Source organism: Aristolochia californica, unplaced genomic scaffold (assembly GCF_029961685.1).
Source record: "Aristolochia californica isolate CCGP_79_NKW_82.1479 unplaced genomic scaffold, dmAriCali1.0.hap1 SCAF_11, whole genome shotgun sequence".
Lineage (NCBI taxonomy): Eukaryota > Viridiplantae > Streptophyta > Magnoliopsida > Piperales > Aristolochiaceae > Aristolochia > Aristolochia californica.
The window spans coordinates 9,864,743-9,890,910 of record NW_027181782.1 but is presented as its reverse complement, the minus strand read 5'-3'; the positions used below and the strand labels follow the sequence as shown (position 1 = coordinate 9,890,910).

The window sequence follows — 26,168 nt, the reverse complement described above, 5'->3', positions numbered from 1 at the left end:
GGATGATAACATGGTGATAAGTTGGCTCATTAATAACATAGAAGAGCAGGTGGCCAACAATGTGGTCCACTTGGAAACCGCCAAGAACATATGGGACACTTGTGCCAAGCTTTACTCAAGCACTGCTTCATTACAAAAAATATATGATGTCTTACAAAACATGCTGCATACGAAACATGGAGATAATATTCACGAATTTTTGGCACGGTTTCGCGGTCTTCTTCAAGAATGGAAACTAGCTCAGCCATATTCCACTGATATTGCCGTTCAAGAACAACAAAGAGAAGCTTTGGCAGCAGCCATTTGCTTATCGAATATTAAACCATACCTTGAGGTGGCCAAAACTCAACTTCTAAGTTCTTCTGCTCTTCCATCCTTCGATGATATTAGTGCTACATTACTTAGGATACCAGATCCATCCCCTCCTTCTCCTATTGATGCTCCATCGATGATGTTCTCTGGCAATCGGGGAACATCTTTCTCATCCCGAGGACGGGGCAGAAATATGAGAGGGGGTCGAACTATGAGAGGGGCTGAAAATAGAGGTGGTAGAATGGGTCAGAATTCTTTTCGTACTGAGCCTCAACTTTGCACTTATTGTGGCCGTCAGAACCACCTTGTGGCATCATGCTGGAAACTACATGGCAAGCCTGATTGGGCCACAGCTAACCCAGTCTCAGTTAACGTTGAGAAAAATGAAGATAAGGCTAAATCATCATCCGGAAATGTGACTCTTACGGCTGAGGACTGCTACATTTCAGAAAATGAAGTCCTTCATGGAATCATCTATTCCCTCATCATCTACTGCTGCAACAACTATTGCCTCAGGTATGCTTTCTTCCTCTTCTGCCTCTTCCTCTTGGATCATCGACTCCGGGGCCTCCGAACATCTATCAGGTAACAAACACTTATTGCAGTCCTTATCTCCTTGTTGTCCTCATAAATTCGTTACTATTGCTGATGGTACCCAAACCAAGGTCCTTGGCAAATGTTCCTCCTCTCTTACTTCATCTATTCCCCTTCAAGATGTTTTGTTTATTCCTCAATTTCCTTTAAATTTGCTCTCGGTTAGCCAATTGACCAAACAATTAAATTGCTCTATCACCTTCAACCGTCTTCTTGTGTCTTTCAGGATCTCACTACGAAGCGGGTGATTGGTGGCGGCCATGAAAATGGGGGTTTGTACTACTTCACTCTTCCACCATTAGCTGCATTATCGTCCACTACATCTGAGGCCCAACTTTGGCACAACCGACTTGGTCATCCATCTACCCCTTCACTTCGTTCTTTGGTTCCATCTTTAAAAGGACTTTCTAATATCAGTTGTGAGGTTTGTCAATTAAGTAAACATGTCAGGAGTACATATTCTCCTCGTCTTACAACTACAAGTACTGCTCCGTTTGAGCTAATACATTCTGATGTATGGGGCCCTTTATGTGTCTCAAATATTTCCCAAGTTAAATATTTTGTCATTTTTGTTGATGATTTTACTCGAGTGACTTGGTTATTTCTATGTAAAGAGCGTTCCGAAATTCTTCCTTTGTTTAAAAATTTTCATGCTATGGTCTTGACACAATTTGGGAAGAAAATTCAAACCCTTAGATCTGATAATGCTAAGGAATACATGTCTCATGACTTCAAATCATTTTGTGAGAGTAATGGGCTCATTCATCAAACATCATGTGCCTATACTCCTCAACAAAATGGTGTTGCTGAAAGGAAGAATCGTCATCTTCTTGAAGTTGCTTGGGGCCTCCTCTACTCCATGAAAGTACCCTATTTCTATTGGCCTCATGCTATACTTACAACATGTTTTCTCATTAATAGGTTACCTTCATCAGTCCTTCATCATAAAACTCCTTACTCTGTGTTATTTAATGGCGAAGATCCTTTTTCTCTTCCTTTGAAAGTGTTTGGATGTATGTGTTTTGTTCATGTTACATCTCCACATAAAAATAAACTTGATCCTCGGTCTATGAAGTGCATTTTTTTGGGATACTCTCGCACCTAGAAAGGTTATGTCTGTTATAATCCTACCTTTCGGAGGATGTTTATCTCTAGGGATGTGACTTTCTTTGAGGACACTCCCTTCTACTCCTCCCATGATGCTCCTCCAGGATGGACTTGTCCTTCTACTACTCATTGTCCGCTTGTGGCGTTCAATCTTGAAGTGGATCCATCCCCTGATGCACCGGTCGTACCTTCACCTGTGGAGTTGTCAGATCCACCTGAGGTAAGTCCTTCTCCTCCTATGTATGGGCCTGAATTTGATACTCGGCCTATTGCTTTAAGAAAAGAACGTCGCTCCTGTACCACTTCGCATCCTATCTCAAATTTTATATCTCACCATCGCTTGTCTTCCGAGTGTTTTCAGTTTCTTGTGTCCCTTTCTTCTTCTTCCGTTCCACAATCGTATCAGGAGGCCTTGAGACATCCAGGATGGAAGGCGGCTATGGATGAAGAAATGCACGCCTTACATGAAAACCAAACTTGGTACTTAACATCACTCCCGAAAGGTAAAAGACCGGTTGGTTGTCGATGGGTTTTTTCGGTGAAACATTATCCGGATGGATCGGTTGCTCGTCTTAAAGCTCGACTGGTTGCTAAGGGCTATACGCAGTGCTATGGGATAGATTATGAGGAGACCTTCTCTCCTGTTGCAAAATTGAATTCGGTACACATCATCTTATCTATTGCTGCTAACTCCTCATGGCCCGTCTATCAGTTGGATGTTAAAAATGCTTTTCTAAATGGTGATATCAATGAGAAAATTTATATGGTTCAACCACCTGGTTATGTGGTTGAGGGGGAGTCAGTATGCCGGTTAAAAAAGTCTTTATATGGGCTTAAGCAGTCCCCTCGTGGTTGGTTTGATAAATTTAGACGAACACTCCTACGGTTTGGTTTTCATCAGTGCTCAGTTGATCATTCCGTATATTATAAAGATACAGTCAAAGGGAAAATATTATTGGCCGTATACGTGGATGATATTATCTTAACCGGTGATGATGCTTTGAGCATACAAGAGGTGAAACAGATGATATGTCAAGAATTCAAGACTAAAGACCTTGGTATGCTTAAATATTTTTTGGGTATAGAAGTTCTTCGATCCAAACATGGGATAATATTGTCTCAAAGGAAATATGTCTTGGATCTCCTTGAAGAAACAGGAATGAAGGGTTGTAGACCAGTTGACACACCTATGGATACAAATGTAAAATTATGTGCCACAAATGAAGAAGATATTGATATTGGCAAATATCAAAGACCCGTGGGAAAACTGATTTATCTCACGGTAACTAGGCCAGACATATCATATGCTGTAAGTGTGGTGAGTCAATTCATGCACAAACCACAAATTACCCACTGGCAGGCTTTAGAGAGAAAATTACGTTATCTAAAAGGAGCTCCAGGAAGAGGATTGCTGTATAAAAAACATGGGCACTTCAATATAGAAGGCTTCTCAAATGCAGATTGGGCTGGATCTCCTGATGATAGAAAATCTACATCAGGATATTGTACTCTGGTTGGGGGAAACTTGGTTACATGGAAAAGTAAGAAGCAAAATGTGGTTGCAAGATCTAGCGCCGAAGCAGAATACAGAGCTATGGCCCATACCGTTAGTGAACTTTTATGGATTAGGACCCTTCTTACCGAACTAGGTTTTTATAAAAAGGGTCCATGAATCTGCATTGTGATAATCAAGCAGCTATTCATATCACTTCAAATCCAGTCTTTCATGAAAGAACTAAACATATTGAGGTGGATTGTCATTTTATACGGGAGAAGTTTCAAGCAGGAATAATCTCTCTCAAACATGTGTCATCTCAAGAGCAAGTAGCTGATATTCTCACTAAACCCGTTACATCTAAAATCCTATCGTTTATATGTGGCAAGCTGGGTATTTATGATGTATTTTCTCCTCCAGCTTGAGGGGGAGTGTTGGAAGATGGGCTCAAGCCCACGACCTCAAGACAAGAAGCCCACAAGTCAAAGGAGTGGCATATGTGTAAAATATGGTACTTTCCATAAAGATGGCATAGAAGTGTAAATATGTGTTCCTTTTATGTCTTTTGTTTTATCAAGTTGTAGCCCTAAGGGTATTGTAAAACTATAAATAAAGGCATTGGCTAAGAGGTAGGGCATTTGAAGCACTCTCCTCTCTTTCCACAAATTCGTCCAGCCCTCATTTTTCTTTTTGACGCAACCCTCTTCTCCCTTAATCCAAACTCTCTTCTTCCACGTTCTTCTTCTTCTCTTCTCCTTCTCTCTTCTTCTTCTTCTTCTTCTTTCTTGTTGATCTAAAGTTCCTTTCATGAGATCCTAAATTCTACATTGGGAAAAGCTATACTTGGTCCAACAGCCAGAGACAACCAATCCTCTCGAAATTGGACCGATTTTTGGCTTGCACTGACTAGCTTCAACTTTTTGGTAACGTCTCTGGAAGGGTGCTTAATAAGATGGGCTCAGATCATTGACCTATCATTCTATCTACCTCCTTCGAGAAATGGGGGCCCTCTCCGTTCCGTTTTGAAAACTCATGGTTCTCTGTGCAAAACTTTGAATCCCTTATTGATGGTTGGTGGGGTGAACGTCCGTGTTTTGGCAGAAGAGATTGGGCCTTTCCATTAAAACTACGTTCTCTAAAAGGGAATTTGAAGGAATGGTCCGCAAGTCGTCGTTCCTCTTTGGCTTCCACGAAGGCTACTCTCCTCTCTCAAATTGCAGATCTGGACCAGGTGGAGGAACAAAGGTACTTATCCTCTTCTGAGTTCTCTTCCCGAATTTCTCTAAACTCTGATTTAAATAATATTTTGTATCTCATTTCAAAAAATAATAATAATAATAATAATATTTTGTATCAAGAGAGAATTAGATGGAAGCAAACAACCAGATTTAAGTGGCTGAAAGGAGGTGATGTGAAAACAAAATTCTTCCATGTCGTCGCATCGGCAAGAATGACGTCCAACCGAATTACCTCTTTATGTATTAATAATGATGTAACTTCGTGTCGGACCTCAATAACTAATGTGTTGATTCAGATTTTCACATATCTATATTCGGAGGAATGTTCAGATAGGCCAAAAGTTCAACACATCAGTTTCTCTCGTCATTCTCCCACGGCCGCTGCCCTATTGGAGTGCCCTTTCTATACTGCTGAAATTGAGAGTGCTGTAATGGGAATGGAAAGTGATATATCGGGCTCTGGGCCTAGACGGCTTCAATGGAGACTTCATAAAATATTTTTGGCCACTGCTCAAAGAGGATATTTTTGCTATGCTGCTTGGTTTCTATAGGAATGGTATCACCTTTCACAGCATTAGGGTAACATTCATTACTCTGGTGCTGAAGAAGATCAATGTTGAAAATCCAAAAGACTTCCAACCTATCAGCCTGGTCACTAGTGCGTGCAAAATCATTGCAAGAATTCTGGGTCATCGGCTAAAAGCCCTTCTCCCGATCGTCATCCATCGCGGGCAAGGCAATTTTCTCAAGGGGAGAGAAATTTTTGACTCTACAATGGTTGCGCATGAGCTCATTGATCATTTCAATCCTAGCAAAGAGCCAAGAATTGCCCTCAAGCTTGATTTCAAAAAGGCTTTTGATCGGGTTAATTGGATTCTTCTAGATGAGCTTATGGAAAAAATGGGACTAGGCCCAAAATGGAGACTTTGGATTAGGAGTTGTGTGGGTTCGGCTTCCTACTCTCTCATTCTTAATGGCTCCGTATGCGGTTATTTCAAAGGGACAAGGGGGATCAGACAGGGAGACCCGCTCTCTCCGCTTCTTTTCAACATTATTGGGGAATTTCTTTCCTCTATGTTTTATTCGGCGGTGAATCTTGGGTGCCTCCCCCCAACCAGCTCTCAAGAGGTTTTCAATATCCCCATTCTTCAATTTGCAGATAATACTATCATTTTTTAGAGCGGAAATATAGAGGGTGCTAGAAGGATCAAAGTTGTCTTGGGCCTATTTTGAACTTGCCTCAAGGCAAAAAGTTAATTGGGGAAAAACTTTTGTTATGGGCTTCAATATCTACCCTGCGTTACTAGAGGAACTGGCAAACATCTTTGGTTGTAAAACCTCCACTATCCCATCAACATACCTTGGTCTTCCTCTCTTCAATGACCGCATAAACCAAAGTCTATGGAATCTGGTGGTGGAAAAATTGGAGACCCGTCTGGCAACTTGGAAGGGTAGATTTCTTAGCAAAGTTGGCAGACTCATTCTCTTGAAGTCTTGTATCACAGGTATTCCAAATTATGTTTTATCCTTTATGCCCTGTCCTGTTTCGATTTGCAATACCATGGATAGGCTAAAAAGAAGATTTCTATGGAGAGGATCGAGTGATACTTTTAAGTATCATTTGGTTAAATGGTAAGATGTCAGCATGCCAAAAAATATGGGAGGTTTAGGGATTCGGAAATCGAAGGATATGAACCAAGCCATGCTCTTAAAATGGATTTGGAAGTTCAACAATGTTTCTTCTAATCTTTGGAAGGAAATGGTATCTGCGAAACTTGGCTGTCCTTCTCCTTGGTGGATTTCAGGTGACAATCGGAGATGTCTTTCTCCAATTTGGAGATCATTATATCTACTTATCCCCAACTTTTCTTCAGCTGTCAGATTCTATGATGGTAATGGTAGATCTTTAAAGTTTTGGGAGGACTGGTGGACAGGTCAAGAGCCTTTACAGTCAACTTATAGGAACCTCCTCCTCCTATCTCTGCAAAAGGAAATATCGGTTGCTGATGCTTTTGAAGAGAATGGTTTGAAAGGGGTCTCTCTAATACCGAGGCTCTGGAGGCAAGTAGGTTGATGGAATCTCTACAATCCTGCAGACTGAGGCCTTTAATTGCTGACAAGATGATATGGTGGCCTGATAAAAGAAGTCTTTTCACAATGTCCTCTACTTACAGCTTCATCTACGGTCGGCATACAAACCAAAAGGATCATGAGGTTCTTTTTTCAAAGCGTCTCTACACCCCGCCAAAGATAATTGGAGTGCTTGCCATGGAAAGATACTCACGACAGATGTGCTCAGAAGAAGAGGTCACCCAACAATTGACCCTCTCTGCCCTCTATGCAACTCTGAGGTCGAATCAGTCAATCACATTTTGCTTCATTGCTCTTTTTCGTGGAAGGAATGGACTTTCATCCTCAGTAAGACGGGGTTGCAATTCTGTACGTCAGTGGATCTGATTTCTTTTAGCAAGATGCTCATTGGTACTCCTCTCACAGGGCTTGGAAAGCTTCTGATATCTGCATGCAGTGGTTTTATTCCGTGGGGGCTTTGAGACGTTTTGGTGCTAGAAGTTATTCTGCGATAAGGGTGGCGAATTGTGTATCTGGTCAGATCTCTACTTGGCTCTTTATAAAGAGTCTTTCTCCTCCTTTGTTGGTTCATCTATTTGTGATAATTGGAGCATTATTGCAAAAATGTGGTGCAGGACCAAAACCCCGATCATGCAAGAATGGACACCCCCAGAACTTAGTTTTCTAAAGTTAAATTTTGATGGTTCTTCTCAGGGTAATCCCGGAAAGGCGGGTTTTGGGGGTGTTATCTCAAATTCCTCAAGCAATCAGTGTTTGTCATATGCTAGTCCGCTAGGCATTGCTGACTCAACAACGGCTGAGATTCAAGGTCTTTTCAATGGGCTTCGCGTTTTCCGAGACCATTATAGTGGTCCTCTTCACATTGAGGGGTACTCGGAGGTGGTAATTGGTTGGTGTGAAAAGGCGTCCTCCCCCCCATGACGGCATTGGGATTCTTTGAGGGAAATCCTTGAAATCGCTTCTCAATTTTCTTGTATTTGGTCTCACATTACGAGATCTGCTAACTCAGTGGCAAATGTGCTTGCCAAGTCAGGAGCTTCCATACAATCTCTTGTTTTTAGGGAATTGCTCCCCGTTTCTTTGTAATTCTTTTTTTTTTTGTTAATATATACATCCCTTTTCAAAAAAAAAAAACAAAAAAAAAAGATTTGAGCCATCCATTGTGCAAACTGTTGTTGCTGCTATATCATCTGTTGCATCTCATCTGGAGCTCCCGGTGTAACAGAGGTAGAAAAGTCAGAAAGACCACTCCAACTATCATGAATAGTAGAATTAGCCCATGTTGGTTTTCCAAACTTAATCCAGCACTTGTCAAAGTAGTGGTTATTTCGGCCACAATGAACACATTTTCTTTCTAACTTACTATTGGAAATTTGGAATTGATTGAAATCCCAAGATTCCTGTGAATAGCAGTAATTGGAGGGACAGATTTGTATTTCTAATTATAGGAGATTAGTTGTAAATTAGTAGATAATAGTTTCCTGATTTCTAGAGATTAGAATCAAATTTGTAACCTGATTTCTAGAGATTAGAATCAGATTTTTATTAGCTGTAAATTAGATTTGTATTCCTGATTTCCTGATTTCCTAGAATAGCAATATCTTGTTGTATAAATTCCTTGTATTTGAACAGTTCAATATGAATAAAATTTCAGAATTTTCTTCATGGTATCAGAGCTTTAGGCTCTTTTCCAGGATCAGAAACCTCGTCATACAAGCCTTAATTGCCAAGACCATACCGTTGTTTCTTTGAGCCCTGTTTTTTAGTTTGTTGTTCAGCCTTCACCAAATCTTCGGCCTTCATAGCCCTTTATCCAACGTTTTCTTGTTTTTTTTTTTTCACCATAGATCTTCATCACCATCCTTTTCCCTTTAAATCTATTTCAAAAGGATTTCAACATATCTTCTAAAACCGAGAAAACCCCTACTACTCAATCCCTCACTACTGCCCAATCCAAAGAGGTAACACTCAATCAGGTAACAAGAGAATTACAGAATATTCAATCTGCCTACAGATTATATGGAAAAAATTATATGAAGTCGTCTATATGAAGTCGTCTCAAGTCGTTTAGACCTTTCTAAAAGGGAAGGGAAATTGAGTCATCTCCTTGGTACTAGGCCCAAGAAGGGAGATCCCAGATTTGATGCTTGGGATGAAGAACACTCCATGGTTATGTCTTGGCTATGGAATTTCATGCTTCGGTTCTTTGTTGGGGATGGCTCCAGTTTGCGTTTCTGGACGGAATAGTGGTCGGGCGATGGCTCTCTTGTCTCGTCTTACCCACCACTACTTCAGCTCACCATCAGCCACAACTTATCTGTCTCTGACGCACGACGGAATGGCTCATGGAATATTTGCTTTAGACGCGGCCTTACTGATGAGGAAGCCATTTCTATTTGTGGCCTGATTGATAGTCTTGGTAGTGTTATGGTTCGCCCACAAATAGTTGATCGGATGATTTGGCTCCCTGATGACAGTGGGTGATTCTCGGTCTCCTTGGCCTACCATCATCTTATGGGAAGAACCCGGCCACCCACCCCCCATCCAGCTGCTTTGGCTTGGCACCTCTCGGCCCCGCCCAAGGTAAAGTTTTTTCTTTGGAGTGCCTGCCGCAACAAAATCCTTGTTGCAGACAACCTTATTAGGTGTTGCAACCCCACACCCGATCCTCTCTACCCCTTCTGCGGGACGGCGGCTGAAACTATGAGTCAACTTCTCCTCCAATGTGGCTTCGCCTGGAAGGTTTGGACTTACATGATTGACAGCATGGGGCTCAGCTTCTGCATCCCACTTTACCTGAGCACCATGTGTCGTTTCTCTTCTGGGACCCGCCTTCCTAGCCTGGGCAAGCTTCTATTGGGTGCCTGCATTGCTTTCGTCCCTTGGTGCTTGTGGAAGGAAAGGAACACAGGACTCATCTCTACCTGGATCCGCACCCGGATAGAATGTGTCTGCCTCTCTTGTGCCCAAGTCTACACCAACTGGAAGATTATTGCTCAAATGTTTGTCCCCTCTGCCCCCCCTCTCGGGCCGCCAAGTTGCTATTTGGGAGCCTCCTCCTACTGGATCTTATAAGCTAAACTTTGATGGTAGCGCCTTTGGGAATCTGGGTTTGGCTGGGTTTTTTTTTTTTCTGAAGAGAGTGTATATTGATAAACGAAGAAAAAAATAAAAAGTACAAACAAACCTAGGTTCGGGGGCCTACCTTCACAACAAGGCGTTGGATTTTTTATCCAGGCGGCACTGCCATACTCTCTTACTCTGACCCTCTCGAAATTGCTGACTCAACCACTACTGAGCTCTCTAGTCTCCTTCATGGCTTGTGTATTTTTCAGGACTGCTTCAGTGGTCCCCTTATCATGGAGGGAGACTCCAAGGTCGTCATCAGATGGTGTTACAACTCATCCTTCCACCCATGGCGTCACTAGCAGATTTTTCTTGATATTTTGGACATTGTATCCACCATTTCTCGTACTTGGTCTCATGCACTTAGATCAGCCAATTCGGCTACTAATTTGAGTGCTAAATTACCCCCCCCCCCCCCCCCCCCCCCCCATCCCACTTCAATCTCTTGTTGTTGGGGGAGCTCTCTCCCTTGATGTATCTTCTCTTTCTTTGAAATAAAATTATCAATATTTCAAAAATAAATAAATAAAATTCAAAAAAAGATTAAGGATTGTGAGTACCTTCCAGATCTCCATCAATAGGCACTATTTGAAGCTCTGGAATGGACTTTTTTGCACAATAGAAATCTTTTGGACAAAGAATTTGTACATTTCTACCATGTGCAATTCGTATTATTTCCAAAGCATCACTAGTGGCACCGGTCTCCACATAAGACGAGGGAACTGGCATGTCTAAGGCATTCATCATTTGAAATGCCATCCTACCAACGAACACCATTCCATCACATTTGGTGATTAAATACCGCAAAGCAGAGGCCTTTTTTGCAAAATTTCCACCTCCAATCTGCAATAGTTAGTGGAATGTTCATCAGGATCTAAGCTTTAAAAGAGCAAGAAATGAGAGCAATCAACTCATACTTACCTCCTATGAAGATACATAAAGCTAATACTGTGCCCTCATTTAAGTAAAAGCTATTCAGAATTACTTCACATAAAATTGCAATAAAACTACATTACCATAGTAAACATCAAATAAAATAATGTGAACTCTTGTGCATGTATCAGCAATGCCACTATGTTATCCATGCATTCTATGATAGAAGACAGCTTCAAACAAAGTAATGAAGTAAAAAAATTGCCAAGAAAGCACATACAATTACTATATATGGCCGTTTGGTCAGATCTTTTATCTGCATAAGTTGACATAGCTCCGACTCAAAGCAGAAACCAGCAATAGAGGCACATGAAAATCGAGTAACCCCAACAGTTGATGCAAGGATCTTATGAGATGTGGAAACAGCATCATTTACAAAGATATCAACTCCCAATGATAACTTTTTAGCAAATACTGAACAATTGGCAAGCTCTTCTTGAATGTCAGAAAGATTTTCAAGGAGAAGAATATCTGCCTTTTCAGCCTCTTTAATCTCACTCTTCGCAAGTCTCACTTTTAAAAAGAGTACTGACGACAGATAATCTGAAAATAAGTCAGGTAGCAGTGAGACTAAAAAATTCAGATCACAGAGACTTACACTAGACAATAATAATTTTCTAGTCGCATTTAACCCAAAAAATAAAATAAAATAAATTTTAGTTAAGACAATATGAGTGACGCTCAAGCATCAATGTATCTAGTAATAAACCAAGGTTCAGGTGACTTCTGAGTATCAGTTAAGAATGAGAGGAAAGTTCAGTTAGAAAACGTAAGTGACAGATTCATTCATTACCCCTGAGTAGTGGATACCTCTCAAATAAAGCAGGCAATACTTTCTGTTGACCAGAGTTACTCGTGTCGCAAAATTGAGTTATGTACTACTTCATTTACCCATAAGATAATGCATGAGATCGTCCCATTTTTCTCAATTATTAAATTACTAAATTTTTGAAAAAAATATCTGAATTTTAATCAAATTCAGTCATTCTAGTTTCAGCTTGGCCCTTCTTATAATGTCATTTATACAAAAATCTAAGTTGCTCATGGTAATTCAATGATTGTTTGCTTGTGATGGATTCTTGTCAAGGATATCATATACAAGACTAACATATTAAAAAGACCACTAAGAAAATAAGACCATAATAGTTGGATAAGCTGACCTGCAACAGACTGTGTTGATACAAGCCTTGGATTGCATCTTGCCCAACTGCTTACTAGAAGTACTTTTGAACCAGCATCATATAAGTATCTAATAGTATAGCAAGCTTTATCAAGTGAATGAATATTAATATATGATGCTTCCCCCAGTAAAATGGCAGAATCAAATCGAACCAAGACAATTTTTCCAAGAAGCTCTTCTGCAGGAAAATCTTTAAGAGTCTGAAAGTACAAAGAACCATCTGATTCCACACCACCTATCTGAGATTAAACCCAAGAACCAAATCAAGGGAAGGATTGATACATTGCTGCATCTATGAATGCTTCTATGAGTAGACCTTAGGCTTCAAGCACTTGTAATGTTATGAACAATAAAACACAAACAATGCCATATAGAAAAAAAGAAGAATCAGAGTATCTAAGAGTCATAAATTATATTTAGTCTCTTAGTTTATGCCTTTTTTTTTGCTTGAGAATGTTAATTTCATTAAAGCCAAAAGCCAGCAAGCAAAAGCGGGCAAAATTACAGGCTAGATGAGAGTTGACCAAAACAACAAGAGAACCTTAGCTAAAGAAAAACCATTTGCAAGATTCAATTTTGTTAGACAACTTAACAGCAATACTTTTAGACAAATCATATATTTCATGCAACATATTCCAATGCCTCCACTGAGACTCAAACTTATTAATGCACACTCCAATGACATCCTTTGAATCTCCTTCAACTTCTAAGGGATTATATAAATAAGGGTGGTAAAGCCTCAACTCCAAAGGCTAAAGGCACATGAAATGAAAGAGCAGCGGATCAAGTATTCCATCTAATAACACCACCAATGCTAGTTGGATCCAGGATTTCCCAAAAAGTTTGATTTCACCTCTTAGATTATATTTAGAAATTGGTTTGGACTTCATTAGTTTATTTAAAAAGAGTTTAAAGCAGGGGTGGGCATCACCGTATTGGACTTCCTCAAACCCTGAAATGTAATGGACTTTACATGATACGTCACGTCTATTACACAGGAGTAGCACTCAATTTAGCTTTGGGCTGTAATGTAACATGTCCCTCCAACCAGTTTGCCCTAAGATGCAAATCACTTATTGTTGAAGGTAAAACTCAAAAATCTCGTATTCATTGTGTTATTGAGCGATGAGAGAGAACAAGAGAGAATCACGTCCCTTGTGCGGCGCATATCTCCAGAGCAAAGTGTTGAATTTATGGAAAAGAGAAATATTTCCCTTGACTTATTATAATCAGAGTACATGAACCATTTATAATAGAGGAAGGTAGTAGAGTCCAATTACAATAAACTACTTTTGTCCCAATTACACCCAAGACAAACATAACTAAAATTGAAACTCTTCTATGAATCACGTGATCATGTGATAAGCATGCCAGCTCGTGGTTATCATGATAGATCCCACTTGATCTTCCAACTCATGTGATAAAGATGTCAACTCGTGGTTATCATGGTGGATCCCACTTCTTATGAGATTAGGCCCATCTTCCAACATTCTTAGATATGTGGACCTTCTTAGGTCGTGTGAGCTTGGGCCCATCTTCCAACACTCCCCCTCAAGTTGGGGGTGAGAGAACATCATGAACTCCCAGCTTGATGCAAATGATGTATAGGATATTCTTGTATAAAATGGCAGTCCTCCATATCTTCCAACACTCTCCCTCACATTGGTGGTCTCTTCCATGAGGCCCAGTTGGCATAAGATAAGTGAAAGTAAAATCACTCCAACCATATGACATTGCTCCATACTCCAGTCATAACCCATGCTAGATGTAGGACACACTCCTATCTTTTGTAGGTAGTGGGTCTATACGCAATGCTCAAAAGTGTAATAAAACTCCTCCATCACTGTGTCCCTCCACAGGATTATGACTCTCAAGTGGTAGGAGTAATAAATGTCAATTAAGAGGGGTAACATATATGTAGTAAATAAGCTCCTCCATCACAGTGTCCCAACCCAGGCACCGACTCTCACAGGTAAAAATGGGTGATAAGTGGGAAATGTCTGTCATTCACAAGATGGCGATAAAAGACCCACGGGTATATATAAACAAAATCTCAATGGACTTTAAACACTCATATGTATGTATATGATGGACTTAAACTTCCAACCAAAGCAACACTCAAAAGGTTGGCCCAAAGGTATGTGAGAGTCAAATAAAAGATGGTAGGAGAAAGGTTGCCAAATAACCAATGGGTAATGGGTAAAGAGGAAGATAGGATGTTGAGGTGACCACTTCTTCAATAATAATGTCTCATCCAAAGAGTCGATACTTGCAGCTGAAATGGGTCTGGGCCCATATAACATGAACCAAAATAATAAAAATCCTTGTAAAATGACCCATGAAATAATCCGATGCGAGTATGTGCACCAAATAATATGTTGACCTAGGAATATGTAGCAAATAATTTAAAATAATAATCTAGCCAGAGAAATAGAATTGAATCGAGCCAACTCAGGTATAACCAATAATTACCACAATTATTATCACGAGTCAGGATTCTTGGTCTTCAATTTTCTTTGCTCTTTCTTGTACTTCTTCTTCTACTTCTCTCCCTCAAACTGGGAGGTAATGGCAGTGATCCCAACGTGAACCAAATAACATAGATATAGCAAATTTGCAGTAGTATAGCAGTAGATAACCGGTAAATGATGAAAATTCTTAAGAGTAATAAAGACACATAAAATAATTCAGCTTAAATACTGATTTTTCAATGCAACAGCATACCAGCATGACCTTTGATTCTTCCAATACGAATATATCCTTAAATATAGAGCAAATTGACATGAAATTTTCTCCTTCTGAAACTAGATTTAAATATCTTTCATCCAAGTATAACTTCTCTTCATAAATATACTTCTATTGAGATATATAATCTGGTAGATTTCGGTCTCCGTAATCTGGCCGAACTAAGTATTCTTTCTCCTTTTACCAGCATAACCATTGACTCTTCCAATATCAATATCTCCTTATAAAAAACTCAAATAGAGAATTGGCCGAATATGTAAGAAAATAGACTTACAAATTTTTCTTTTGATATATAATTCTCCATATAAAGTCTCGTTCTTTAGCATAAAATAGCTCGGAAGTTGAAACTTTCTGCTGTTGCTCAAACCTCTTTTGCAATCTGACCTTTGCTGCTTTTGTAGATAACTCCGATTGCAAAAAAAACTTTTTTCCTTGGAAAATAGACTCGAATATCTTTCCGTCAATATATAATATGCAATATGAAAAGCTCAGTATATAGGTGATCACGCAAAGAAAACAACGGGTATAGAGACTGGAAAAAGAGATAAAAATAAAAACGAACCTAAACTACTAGAAATAATAGATCAGAATAGGATCACATTACCTCTGTGTGTTGACTGAGTCAACTCACAGAACCTGCTCTGATACCATGCTACATTTATGGAAAAGATAAATACTTCCTTGACTTATTATAATCAGAGTACATGAAGCTCTATTTATTATAGAGGAAAGTAGTAGAGTCCAATCACAATTAAACTACCTTTGTCCCAATTACACCCAAACTCTAACACTTAAAGATAAGCCCTAGCATAATTAAATAACTCAATATAAATAGAAGACAAACATAACCAAAACTAAAACTCTTCTATGAAGCACGTGATCATGTGATAAGGATGTCAGTTCATGGTTATCAAGGTGGATCCTACTTCTTATGGGATTAGTCCCATCTTCCAACACTCTTAAATATGTGGGCCTTCTTTGGTCATGTGGGTTTGGGCCCATCTTCCAACACAAAGTGTGCCCCACTAGCCATCATCGGGCCCGCCACAGTTCTGCTCCAAAATGCACCATCACCTTTCCTACTCCACCTGCTCGGGCGGGACTCAACCCCGCTACCGACGACGGGCAGAATCACCGGACGACACAACAGTAGTGGCGGCAACACGTTCTGCACATGCAGCCCACACTCCAAGATGAGCAAGTTAACCTTGGCGATGGTTGGCAAACTATAGTCGGCCGAACTTCCCGAAGACGAATACGGATTGGCAAATCAAAAGCATCTCCAGAGTTCAAGTTATACCATGGAATCACCATCACCTCTTTGAGAGGAGCGTGCGAACGGAGCAACAATGCTATCTGCATCCTCTCCAGATCAAGATGGAAACAATCCTACATATCCCTACCCATCGTGGCGGTCGAATCCTTCACAATTCTGCACGATAAGGTTCTCTCCGACAGGACGGGCCGGAGTTTTGGGTGTTCTATGCAAACAAGCGACCTCATCTTCCACCTCTACTCCCAATACCACTGCAACGCACTGGAATGTTCCATTACCCAACGGCGCGGAACGACTACCATGGGAGTGGTTTTTCTTCCCCAAGAATCCAACTCTAGAACATCTTCCGCAATAGCCTTCTCCAAATCCTCGCAAAAAGCAAACCTTCCCTCTCTGCTGCATCCCCCCCAACCACAGCCCCTCAGAACACCACCATACAAACCACCCTCTCACTTACGCCACCCACCAGAAATCAAAACACCCACCGTCTAAGCCCAAACCAGTCGAAGCCGACACTACCACCTCCACCTCCCCCACTAATCCAATTCTCGTAGAACCATACAACCCTCACCCTCCCAGCCCAAGCCCTGGTCGATGGAACTAGTCGCCTCTATTATCATCACCAAGCCTGCCTACTCAGCTAGGCGAATCGCAGACTAGCTTAACACCCGATGGCGTTTCTGGATGCGAAACTATATTTTCTCCCTCCTTGTTAATGGCAAATCATGCGGGCATTTTTGTAGTACGAGGGGGATCCGTCATGGTGACCATTTGTCTCCCTTCCTCTACACTCTTGTTGCTGAATATTTGTCCTCCATGGTTCATTACGCAAAGCACTCTGGGTGGCTCCGCGTCGTCTCCTCTGATCCAACCCAAGACGTTGCTCCCTTGCAATATGTAGATGACACAATTGTTTTTGGCGAGGGCACGCTAGAACAAGTTACACACATTAAAACTCTTCTCAAGTTTTTTTGAGCTCCGGATAAAAGGTAAATTGGGCCAAATCCTCCATCTCCGGATTCAACATCGACCAGTCGGTCTTGGTCTCAATGGCTGATTACTCGGGTTGTAAAATTGCCACCCCCCACCCCAATCCCTACCTGGGCCTTCCATTGACATTTGGCAAGCCCCCCAAAAGTAGTCAGAACCTTGTGATTGAGCAAATGGAGGGGCATCTAACCACTTTGAGGGGAAAATTTCTCTTGAAGGCTGGTAAGCTAACTCTCATAAAATCTTGTATGCATGGCATTCCCAGTTACTATCTCTCCCTATTCCACTATCCTGCCTCTGTTAGAAACCATCTTGAGAGTCTCAAAAGAAGATTTTTGTGGGGTGGGCCCCATGGGCGGAGAAAAAGTACCACCTTGTCAAGTGGGCCAATGTATGTAAGCCTATCCAATTAGGCGGTCTTAGAGTCCGAGACATTGCTACAACCAATTCCACCTTCCTTATGAAGTAGATTTGGCAGGTTCAACACATCCCCGGACCTAATCTGACGGGCCCATGTTGCTGCCAAAGCCAATATTTCAAAAGGTTGGTGAACTGGTGGAGGCCGGCACTATCGATTGTCCCCTATTTGGAGGAAAATCTTTATCCTGATCCCCACCTTCTGTAAGGCCATCAAGTGTTACCCGGGGAATGGGCGCCTAACTAAATTCTGGTTGGGACTTGTGGTTCGGGATAAAACCTTAGACACAAACTTTGGACCCATCTGCATACTCTCTAATTGCAAAAACGCCACTATCTCAGAGTTATGGTCGGATTCGGGCAGGTAGAAACTTGGTCTTCGCATAACCCTTTCCGATTCTGAAGCCTTATTAGCCTCTAATCTCCTCAATTTCCTTGTCAAAGTCAAAACATGCGATCACATATCAGACACCCTCATTTGGACCCCTTGACCCAAAGGAACTTTTATCACAACCTCTGCTTGTAAAATTCTTAAAAGCCCTACAGAATCACAACCCCACCACCCTGCAACGCCTGCCTGGTCCTTTCTTGCTCCACCCCATGCAAAAAATATTGTATGGTGTGCCTGTAGGAATAAAATTCTCACTTTCGACTCCCTCATAAGGCGGGAAACTCCCGTGCAAGACACCTCCTACCCCTTCTGTCATAACTCCCCAAAAACCGCCTCGCATGTCCTTCTCCACTGCCAATTCGTTCATGCAGTCTAGGCCAGCCTCATCAACAGAATTGGGATCCAATTCTGCATTCCCCAAAGCTTGCCATCCATGATCCTCTCCATCACAAACTCCCGGCTTCTGAAGCTTGGAAAAATGCTCCTATCAAGTTGTATGGGTCACATTCCCTGGGCACTCTAGAAAGAAATAAATTTGTTCACCTAGTAGCACTGATTTTAGAGGAAATTGGCACCTGATCGCCAAGCTCACAAGGCTTACCGCCCCCCCCCCCCCCCCCCATCATGACTATGTGGTCCCCGCCACCTTCTGACCACTTCAAGATGAACTTTGATGGAAGCGCTTTTAGATGTCCGGGTCCTACAGGGATTGGCAGGGTTATTCATGATGGAAATAGTCATCTCCTATACTCCTTTGCGGGCCTTCTAGGTATTTCCAATTCCACTACTACAACACTTGTTGGACTGCTTCAAGGTCTCTTGGTTTTCAGGACCATCTTGTTAGGCCCCTCATTATCGAAGGAGATTCCAAGGTCATCATCGATTGGTGCACCAAGAAAATTCGCCACGTAGCGGCACTGGGATATTTATTTTGAAATTTATAATATAACTTCTAATCTAAATTGTATATGGGTCCATACCCCCAGATATGCCAATCACTTGGCGGACATCCAAGAAAAACGGGGTTCTTCCCTCCAACACCTTGTTGTGGAGGACGGCCCTGCGTGATAGGTTGTATTCCTCTTTAGTTGAATTAAATATATTCACATTTTTTCCTAAAAAAACATGTCCCTCCAAATTCGAGACGTATCAGACATTTGGGATCCAATTAACCTCCATTTCTTCATTGATAGGAGTTGAAAATTAAAAATTTCTACACTCCCTTATTATATGTCAGTTTCATAAAAATATTATTCTAATCAGTGTGTGAACTAAAACAATTTAGTCTCACAAAGCCAGAAGCCAATAAGGTTGAGAAGCCCTCATTAATCTCTGCACAGCCTCCTCTTTTTCCAAATATTTCCCTGACAATGTCATTACAAAAGGGCAACCCAGGGCTGTCCGGGTTTAATGGAGTTATTTGGGACCCCGATGATCATGTGCTTTTTGTTTGTCCTGGCTGTTGGGCAAAAAAGACACCCCTGAAATAGAACTCAGTGCTTTACAACTCTTTGTTTCTTATTTTGACAAACCTCCAATTGTTGAAGGAGAATCAAGCTCTATTACATCTCAGAGGAAGAGTGGTAAAGAACCTCTGAGGAGACTCCCATAACTATTTCGTGAAACCATTGACGTAGAGCTGCCCTCTCATTGTTTTGGATTCACACTCCTTGCTAATCCAACTCCATTGCTGACTCACTGTATAAGGATGATGGGGCCAGCCAGCACCTTGTTGTCAACCAGAAACGTCCCCTCCCATAGTCATCACTACTCTGCATTTTTCCAGCTCTTCAGCATGATCTTGCTGTTCCTTTTTTCTTGCTGTGTATGTTTCATTAAGCATTTTTTATTAATAAAATCACATCACATTTCAAAAAACTATTTTATGCCATTCTGGTATTGAACTAAGTTCAAGATGCCTCATATATAGAGGCAAAACAAGTTTTGTGGAACTTTTAGATGCATAAATGAACGATAAATGCTAGATTCCTATTTTCAGTATTTATTTTGTATGAATTTCCTCTTGTATGAAATCATAAAGTGAATAGAATATTTGCAATGAGCAAGTTCAAGCATCGCACAACTCACAAAGACAAGAGCTGAAACAGATGCCTGATAGCAGGGTAAGAAGGTACCTCAGCTCCAAACGAACACATCCCAGAAGAAACATTCTTCTGCCAATGTTTGGCTCCAAGTTGAGTCTGATACAAATCCCTGCCTGGAGAAACCAATTAATGATCTAATAAGCCAAGTTACTGAACGTAATTCAAAACATTAGCATACTCAATTTGAATAGATGAACATAGTAACCTGGAGAAGAAACTCGAAGATCCACATTGTTAAGACTCCTTAAATATCTAGGATATGAGCAAGACCGAGGTGGTGAAAGCAAACCAAATTGATGAAATTGATGGAAGAATCTCCCATTATGCAATGGAGTCCCCTGGCTCATCTTATCTTCCTGGAAAAACAGTTAATGTCAAACAACATAAACCGTGCCTAAAGAACAGAATATATGCTACTGAACAAGCAAATTAAGTGTTTTGGTATTGACGGAAGACAAAACCTATAGAACTAGAACTTAATGCCCCAAAAATTAGGTAATCACAGTCCATAAACATGTGCCAAAAGAGTCTAAGTAAGTGGTGAACTAAAGCTTTTGACATCCGTCAACCTTGGTATCTAATCAGTGAGAAATTCATCAAAAAGATAAGGAATACGTGATCAGGCCTTCCACCACTAAGATGGAGGACCTTCACAGTCAATTAAACAAATTAAATGGAAAGAGAATCCAACACTTTTTAGCTGGGAAAAGGATGGTACGACATAAAAGAAATAGAGGGAGAAACCAACAAGATTAATTACTTTCTTTATCAAGGAATACTAACTGCTCCCGCATTGCACGGGTATCTTAAGCCATTTCAAATACAATTCGACCATAACAACAACAACAACAATAACAAAAAAAAAACTGACATTGCCCTCGAGTTTCTGGGTAGGAACAAGGACCTCGGTATAGTCTTATCGCGAGTTCAACGGCCACCCTCTCGAGAAATTCTCTTTCCCTGTGAGATAATGGAAAAGGAGAGAAAAAAAAAAACCTACTGCAGCTTGCGCAGTGGGACTGTGAGTATGCGAGTGGATGCTCCGATTCCCTGGGCATTCAGTGAATGTTACCGGTGAATCATCGACAATTTTAAACCGAAGACACCGGACTATGATAAGATATCCGTACGGTACGAAGACGGGTCGAGGATACCGTACGCATTTCCCGCTACAACAGCATCTGAAATAACTTGCCACCTTTGTACTGGAAAAACTAAAAAATATATTTGTATGTCAAGAGTTTCCGAATTTTTTACAAAATTGTCAGCTTCCAAGTTATGTCCCCCAATCAAAATAAGCCAACAGGTCACAATTTTTTCAAGTAAAAATCCGAACGTTGAGGCATATGTAAGCTGCCACAGGTTTACTTACAATGGCTGCATTTTAACTCGGCCATATTAGCTCATGCCCACTATTTGTTCTTCCTGCAATTATATGTGAAAAAGAAAAAAAAAACATCTTTTTAGGCATTACTTGTTCCATTTCTGCATCTAATTACTAGGTTGGTGAGACCAAAAAGAGTTAAAAATCCTTTTGTTCGTTAAGAGCGGTTCCCATATATAAATAGTCCTACCAGTCATCTTCTTGTACTATGTTATTATAAATAAATATAATTTTGAGATGAACAAACAAAATCTTATTTTTTTTACCTTTTTTTCTTGCATTCTATCTTTTGCCTTCTCTCTCGTTTTGGATCTTTCTTTTTTGCTATGTACCTCTAGAGTTTACATAAAATAATTGGTAATGAGTCTAAAATTTAACAATTGAATTTTAACTAGTGCAAATTAAGATTCATACAAAACTTCTTTCATATCTATAGGAGCCTAAAGCATCTCACAATGTTAGTTACACCCCATACAACATGCTTGTTGAGCACTTAGTAAAAAAAGGCTAAAGTAGATACTCTCCAAGAATATTACCCACTTACATCGAAATTCCAAAACAATAACAAGTAGAGCTAATGGACCCCTCTAACATTGTTGTCCAAAAATATGGTAGACCCTATCTAAAGCACTTCTTCATAGAGAACATTAAAATGATGTTGTAGCCATGATAACAATATCATACCCCTTTTGATGCTCTCAAGTGGGATATTGACTCCTAAGTATCCTACCAATCTTTGATGCCTGATTTGGCAATATCATGGATCCTCTCAACAAATCACCATCTTCACGTAAGCCCAACAAAAACAACTACATCTCACCATAGGCCAAGTGGAAAGTGTTTATCTCGATGTGCCACTCTCAAACATTTTAAATAATGAAAGGACGATCTAATTTTAACCATCTTAATGCAATAAACTGGCTAAAACCAGCTCTATCTACATAAGGAATGATGCATGGATCAACAGACCCAAAAGTTTGAAAGTGCACTCTAAGCACTCGATTTCTAACAAAAGAAAAAAAGTCAGCATATTCAGTTTAACATAGATGGTTGGCAGCAACAAGAAAAAGAAACAAACCTTCCCTCACCATAAAGTCTCACTACAACATGTTTGGTATTCATACAAATCTGTCTCAACAAATATGTCTCATCTCAAGGAAGAGGTAGAACTGGTGAGCACGATGCCATCAATTATCATTAAAAGCATTCAAAAACAAAAAATTGTTTTAGTATTTGAAATAATCAAATAAAAAGTTAAAACAAGCCAATCAATGAATAATGCCCAAAGTTATTGACAAACTCTACTATGTGAACCAACAAACCAATCAATGAATAACACCCACAGTAAGAAAACATTATCGACAAACTCTACTATGTGAACCCTTCGGAAGATTAATCAACAAGTTTTGGCATCTAGCAATATTAAGCTAAAGTTATTTATAACACCTACCTACATAAGTGGCCTAACCATACATGTCCATGCACTAAATGTGGTCGACCAGGTTAGCTCCTAACATTAGATAGCATAAAGGACTAAAATTTTGTCAATACACTTACCTATATGCCTCTATTATATACTAAAATCTACACAAGTGCTAAAAATCATGGTTTTCTTTACCCTACACAGCAGTTGCATGAACATAAGGAAGTTGATCCATTTGAAATACATTGTAAGTACAACTTTTTACCAAATCTACCTAATAATCATCCACCTGAAACACCATTATCAAATGGCACAACTAGAAACCTTTTTTCATCATTCACATGCTTCCTTAGCCATACATTCAGGAGAGCAAATTATTGTCATATTTCTAGCATCCCCTTGTCGCTTTACAAAAATTGGTTTACCTGATAAAAAGTCACTAATACTAATGTTTGTATGGATAAACATCCAGCCCACTACCAAGTATAACTGTTTTTTTTTTTGCCTCTATTATAGCAAATGAGAGTGGAAATAAACTATTAGCAAGAGTAGCACCCATTAACAAACATTTTGGATATCTCCATGTAGATGAGTTCCATCTGGACTGATTAGCCTATGGAACCTAAACCCATCGATAGAGGGTCTAAATGCCCCAAAAAAACACCTCTTATCACCAATTTTTTTCACAAAACTTATGTATGTTGTAAGGATTTGTCATCTTCAATGCATTTAAATACTTTGGAAGGAAGTTATATGACTCAAACCTATCATCAAATACTACTTTTAAAATGGTTTACTTCTTTCCATGTCTTTTTGTATGATATGTCAATATGATGTTTATCTTTAATAATCCAACGAATATCATTTGGTGAGAGAGTAAAGTTTATCCTCATTGTAGGCATTATCAAATTGTGGATAAATGTTATGTCAGTATGATGTTTATCTTTATTAATCCAATGAATATCATTTGGTGAGAGAGTAAAGTTTATCCTCATTGTAGGCATTATCAAATTGTGGATAAATGTTGAAGTAAATTGTATATCGTTATATCAAATAAATGTGTTGACACATGAATGATCTCCACCATACCATCCAATCTAAAATATTTGAATGCATTGTTTATATGACATATAAACTCTTCATATGGATTCATCATGAATGCACTTCACATCATACAATGAAGGAGTAGACATCAACACCTTAAAATTGGACATGTCTTTTAATTGAATAACTTTGAAGATAATGTTATAGTCTTTCCTTGTTTAAAAATGATTGTCCGACTCTAATGCCACCAATGTTTTCTTCTTGGTCTTCATCAATGGCAAACACAGTACTCCCACAAACCATAACAATTAACAGTTCTTCAAATATATTAGGATACTCAATATCAACCTCTTCCACATTCACATCTTGCACACTAACTCCCCTTCACTACCAACAAACTCAAAGTTGCCATTACCATCACTCTTAATACAGAATTCATCAAATATTGCGTTAATGCCACTTGAACCAAAATCATTATTTGCATCTAAGTCAACACTATTCCTTGTTGATGATCCAACCTTAATGTTATTTCTTATTCCCTTAAGGACATATTTAAAAAGAATCATTAACATTGCCCAAAATAATAATGTATTATTTTATTAAAAAATATATATAATGTATCTTGGTATCAATATTTTTGTAAATGATCTTGAACAACTCAATTGCTATCGCCATCACCCAACATGTATCAACCAACCTCAACAACTTTTCTCTCCAAATAAAATTCCAACATTATGAGCAACCTGTCATACCCCATTATCTCACATTCACAACAATAGGTATGACAATCTCTGTTCAAACCGAGTATGAATACATCCCTTACTTTTTTTGTCTTGTATTATCTTTACTGCATTTATCATGCATCATCGAGTCAACATTCAAATCCACTTCTATCAACATGCCAACATAAGAAAGCATTAACTCAAAATAGGACTTTCCATATCATGCTATAATATACCAAAATGAATACTATACAATATGCCCTTTTATTTACAAGGTTTAGATTGTGACTAATTTGTATTTCATGACAGCATAAAAAAATATTTCTTTTCACTTGTCTGTTTTTTTATCCATTCTAACCTACCCAAATCTCTTGGGGGTAGCTTCCCTGGTAGATTTTGATCACTAGCAACGACTATTACACTTCTCCCTCCTCTGAATAAAAATAAAAAAAAAACAGAGGTAAGCAAATGCCCAGTAAGTTTGATTCACAAACGGAAGAGAGTAATCCATAGATCAACACATTCTAAGTACGGCGCAACTTCAAACTCCTAGATGAAATTCAGTCATGATTTTATAAAACAAATCTTGCCACTAAACCTTCCCAGGAAAATTTTCACTTCTAGATATTATCTACTCATTTCCAAGGACATAACAATCATGCAGTTATTATTCCCAACTATATCAGTTGTTGATACTATAATAAAGACAACTAACCCACAATAGGTACCTCAAATATAAATTGTAACTAACATGATAACACCCAACATCAACATACTTAACATGCACACATCATACTACTAAGAACTAAATATATACATATATATATATATATATATATATATATATATGTATATATATATATATATATATATATATATGTATATATATATATATATCTATATATGTATATATATATTAGTGATTTCAAACACACCCACGTTAGTTATCTAATGAGGACCTAATTCCTCACTACAGATGAGGCACTTGGTTTCTAAACTTGAGTTCGTAGAATCTCATTCCTTTTGACCTAGGTCATTTCCACATCCCTCGATCGGCATCCCAAAAAAGGTTTAGATCTCCCGTTTGGCATCCCAAACGAAGTCCACATCATCTTGTCAGTTTCCTGATAAGGTTCACATACCCCTCTTCTGGTTTCCCAATTGAGGTTCAAACTCCCCGCTGCAGATGGGGCACATTTACAAAATGAGTATTTTAGTCCACATATATACCCATATATTTAAGGGTCCAAATAATTATTTATTCGGATGTGTCCACAATTTCACATTTCTAAATGAGCCTAGGTGACCTAAAACCTCTTACCAAATCCTACATCAATTTTTGCTTACAGATCTAAAGATTCTTCCACACATAACATCCAGCACACACTCTCCTACACATAACATCCAACACCCACTCTCGTAAGCGTAACATTCATCCAAACCAAGAATGAATCATTAATTGAGTTCCAACTAGTTAATTCATACAACTTTGTCATGAATGCATGAAAAGAACTATTAGAGTAAATCCATGAACAAACTGTTCACCTCCATGGTAGTCAATAATTCATTTATTCTTCCTTTCAAACTTACCATCG

General features: G+C 39.4%; 1 protein-coding gene across 4 annotated transcripts in view; it reads right to left on the bottom strand.

Moving 5' to 3' along the window:
* Positions 1 to 21,082, bottom strand: part of LOC137944566 (uncharacterized) — an 87,532-nt gene extending 66,450 nt beyond the window's left edge. For 3 of the 4 annotated variants that reach the window (XM_068790248.1, XM_068790250.1, XM_068790251.1), the window contains exons 1-6: positions 20,905 to 21,082; positions 20,206 to 20,356; positions 20,031 to 20,113; positions 12,057 to 12,315; positions 11,117 to 11,439; positions 10,524 to 10,806 (exon numbers count right to left, since the gene is read on the bottom strand). In XM_068790248.1, the coding sequence (XP_068646349.1) occupies positions 10,524 to 10,806; positions 11,117 to 11,439; positions 12,057 to 12,315; positions 20,031 to 20,113; positions 20,206 to 20,347 (1,090 nt within the window). In that variant the 5' untranslated portion in view covers positions 20,348 to 20,356; positions 20,905 to 21,082. Of the gene's footprint in view, positions 1 to 10,523; positions 10,807 to 11,116; positions 11,440 to 12,056; positions 12,316 to 20,030; positions 20,114 to 20,205; positions 20,357 to 20,871 lie in introns of all 4 variants that reach the window. The other variant, XM_068790249.1, reaches the window with a different exon arrangement.
* Between the last annotated feature and the right edge of the window lie 5,086 nt (positions 21,083 to 26,168).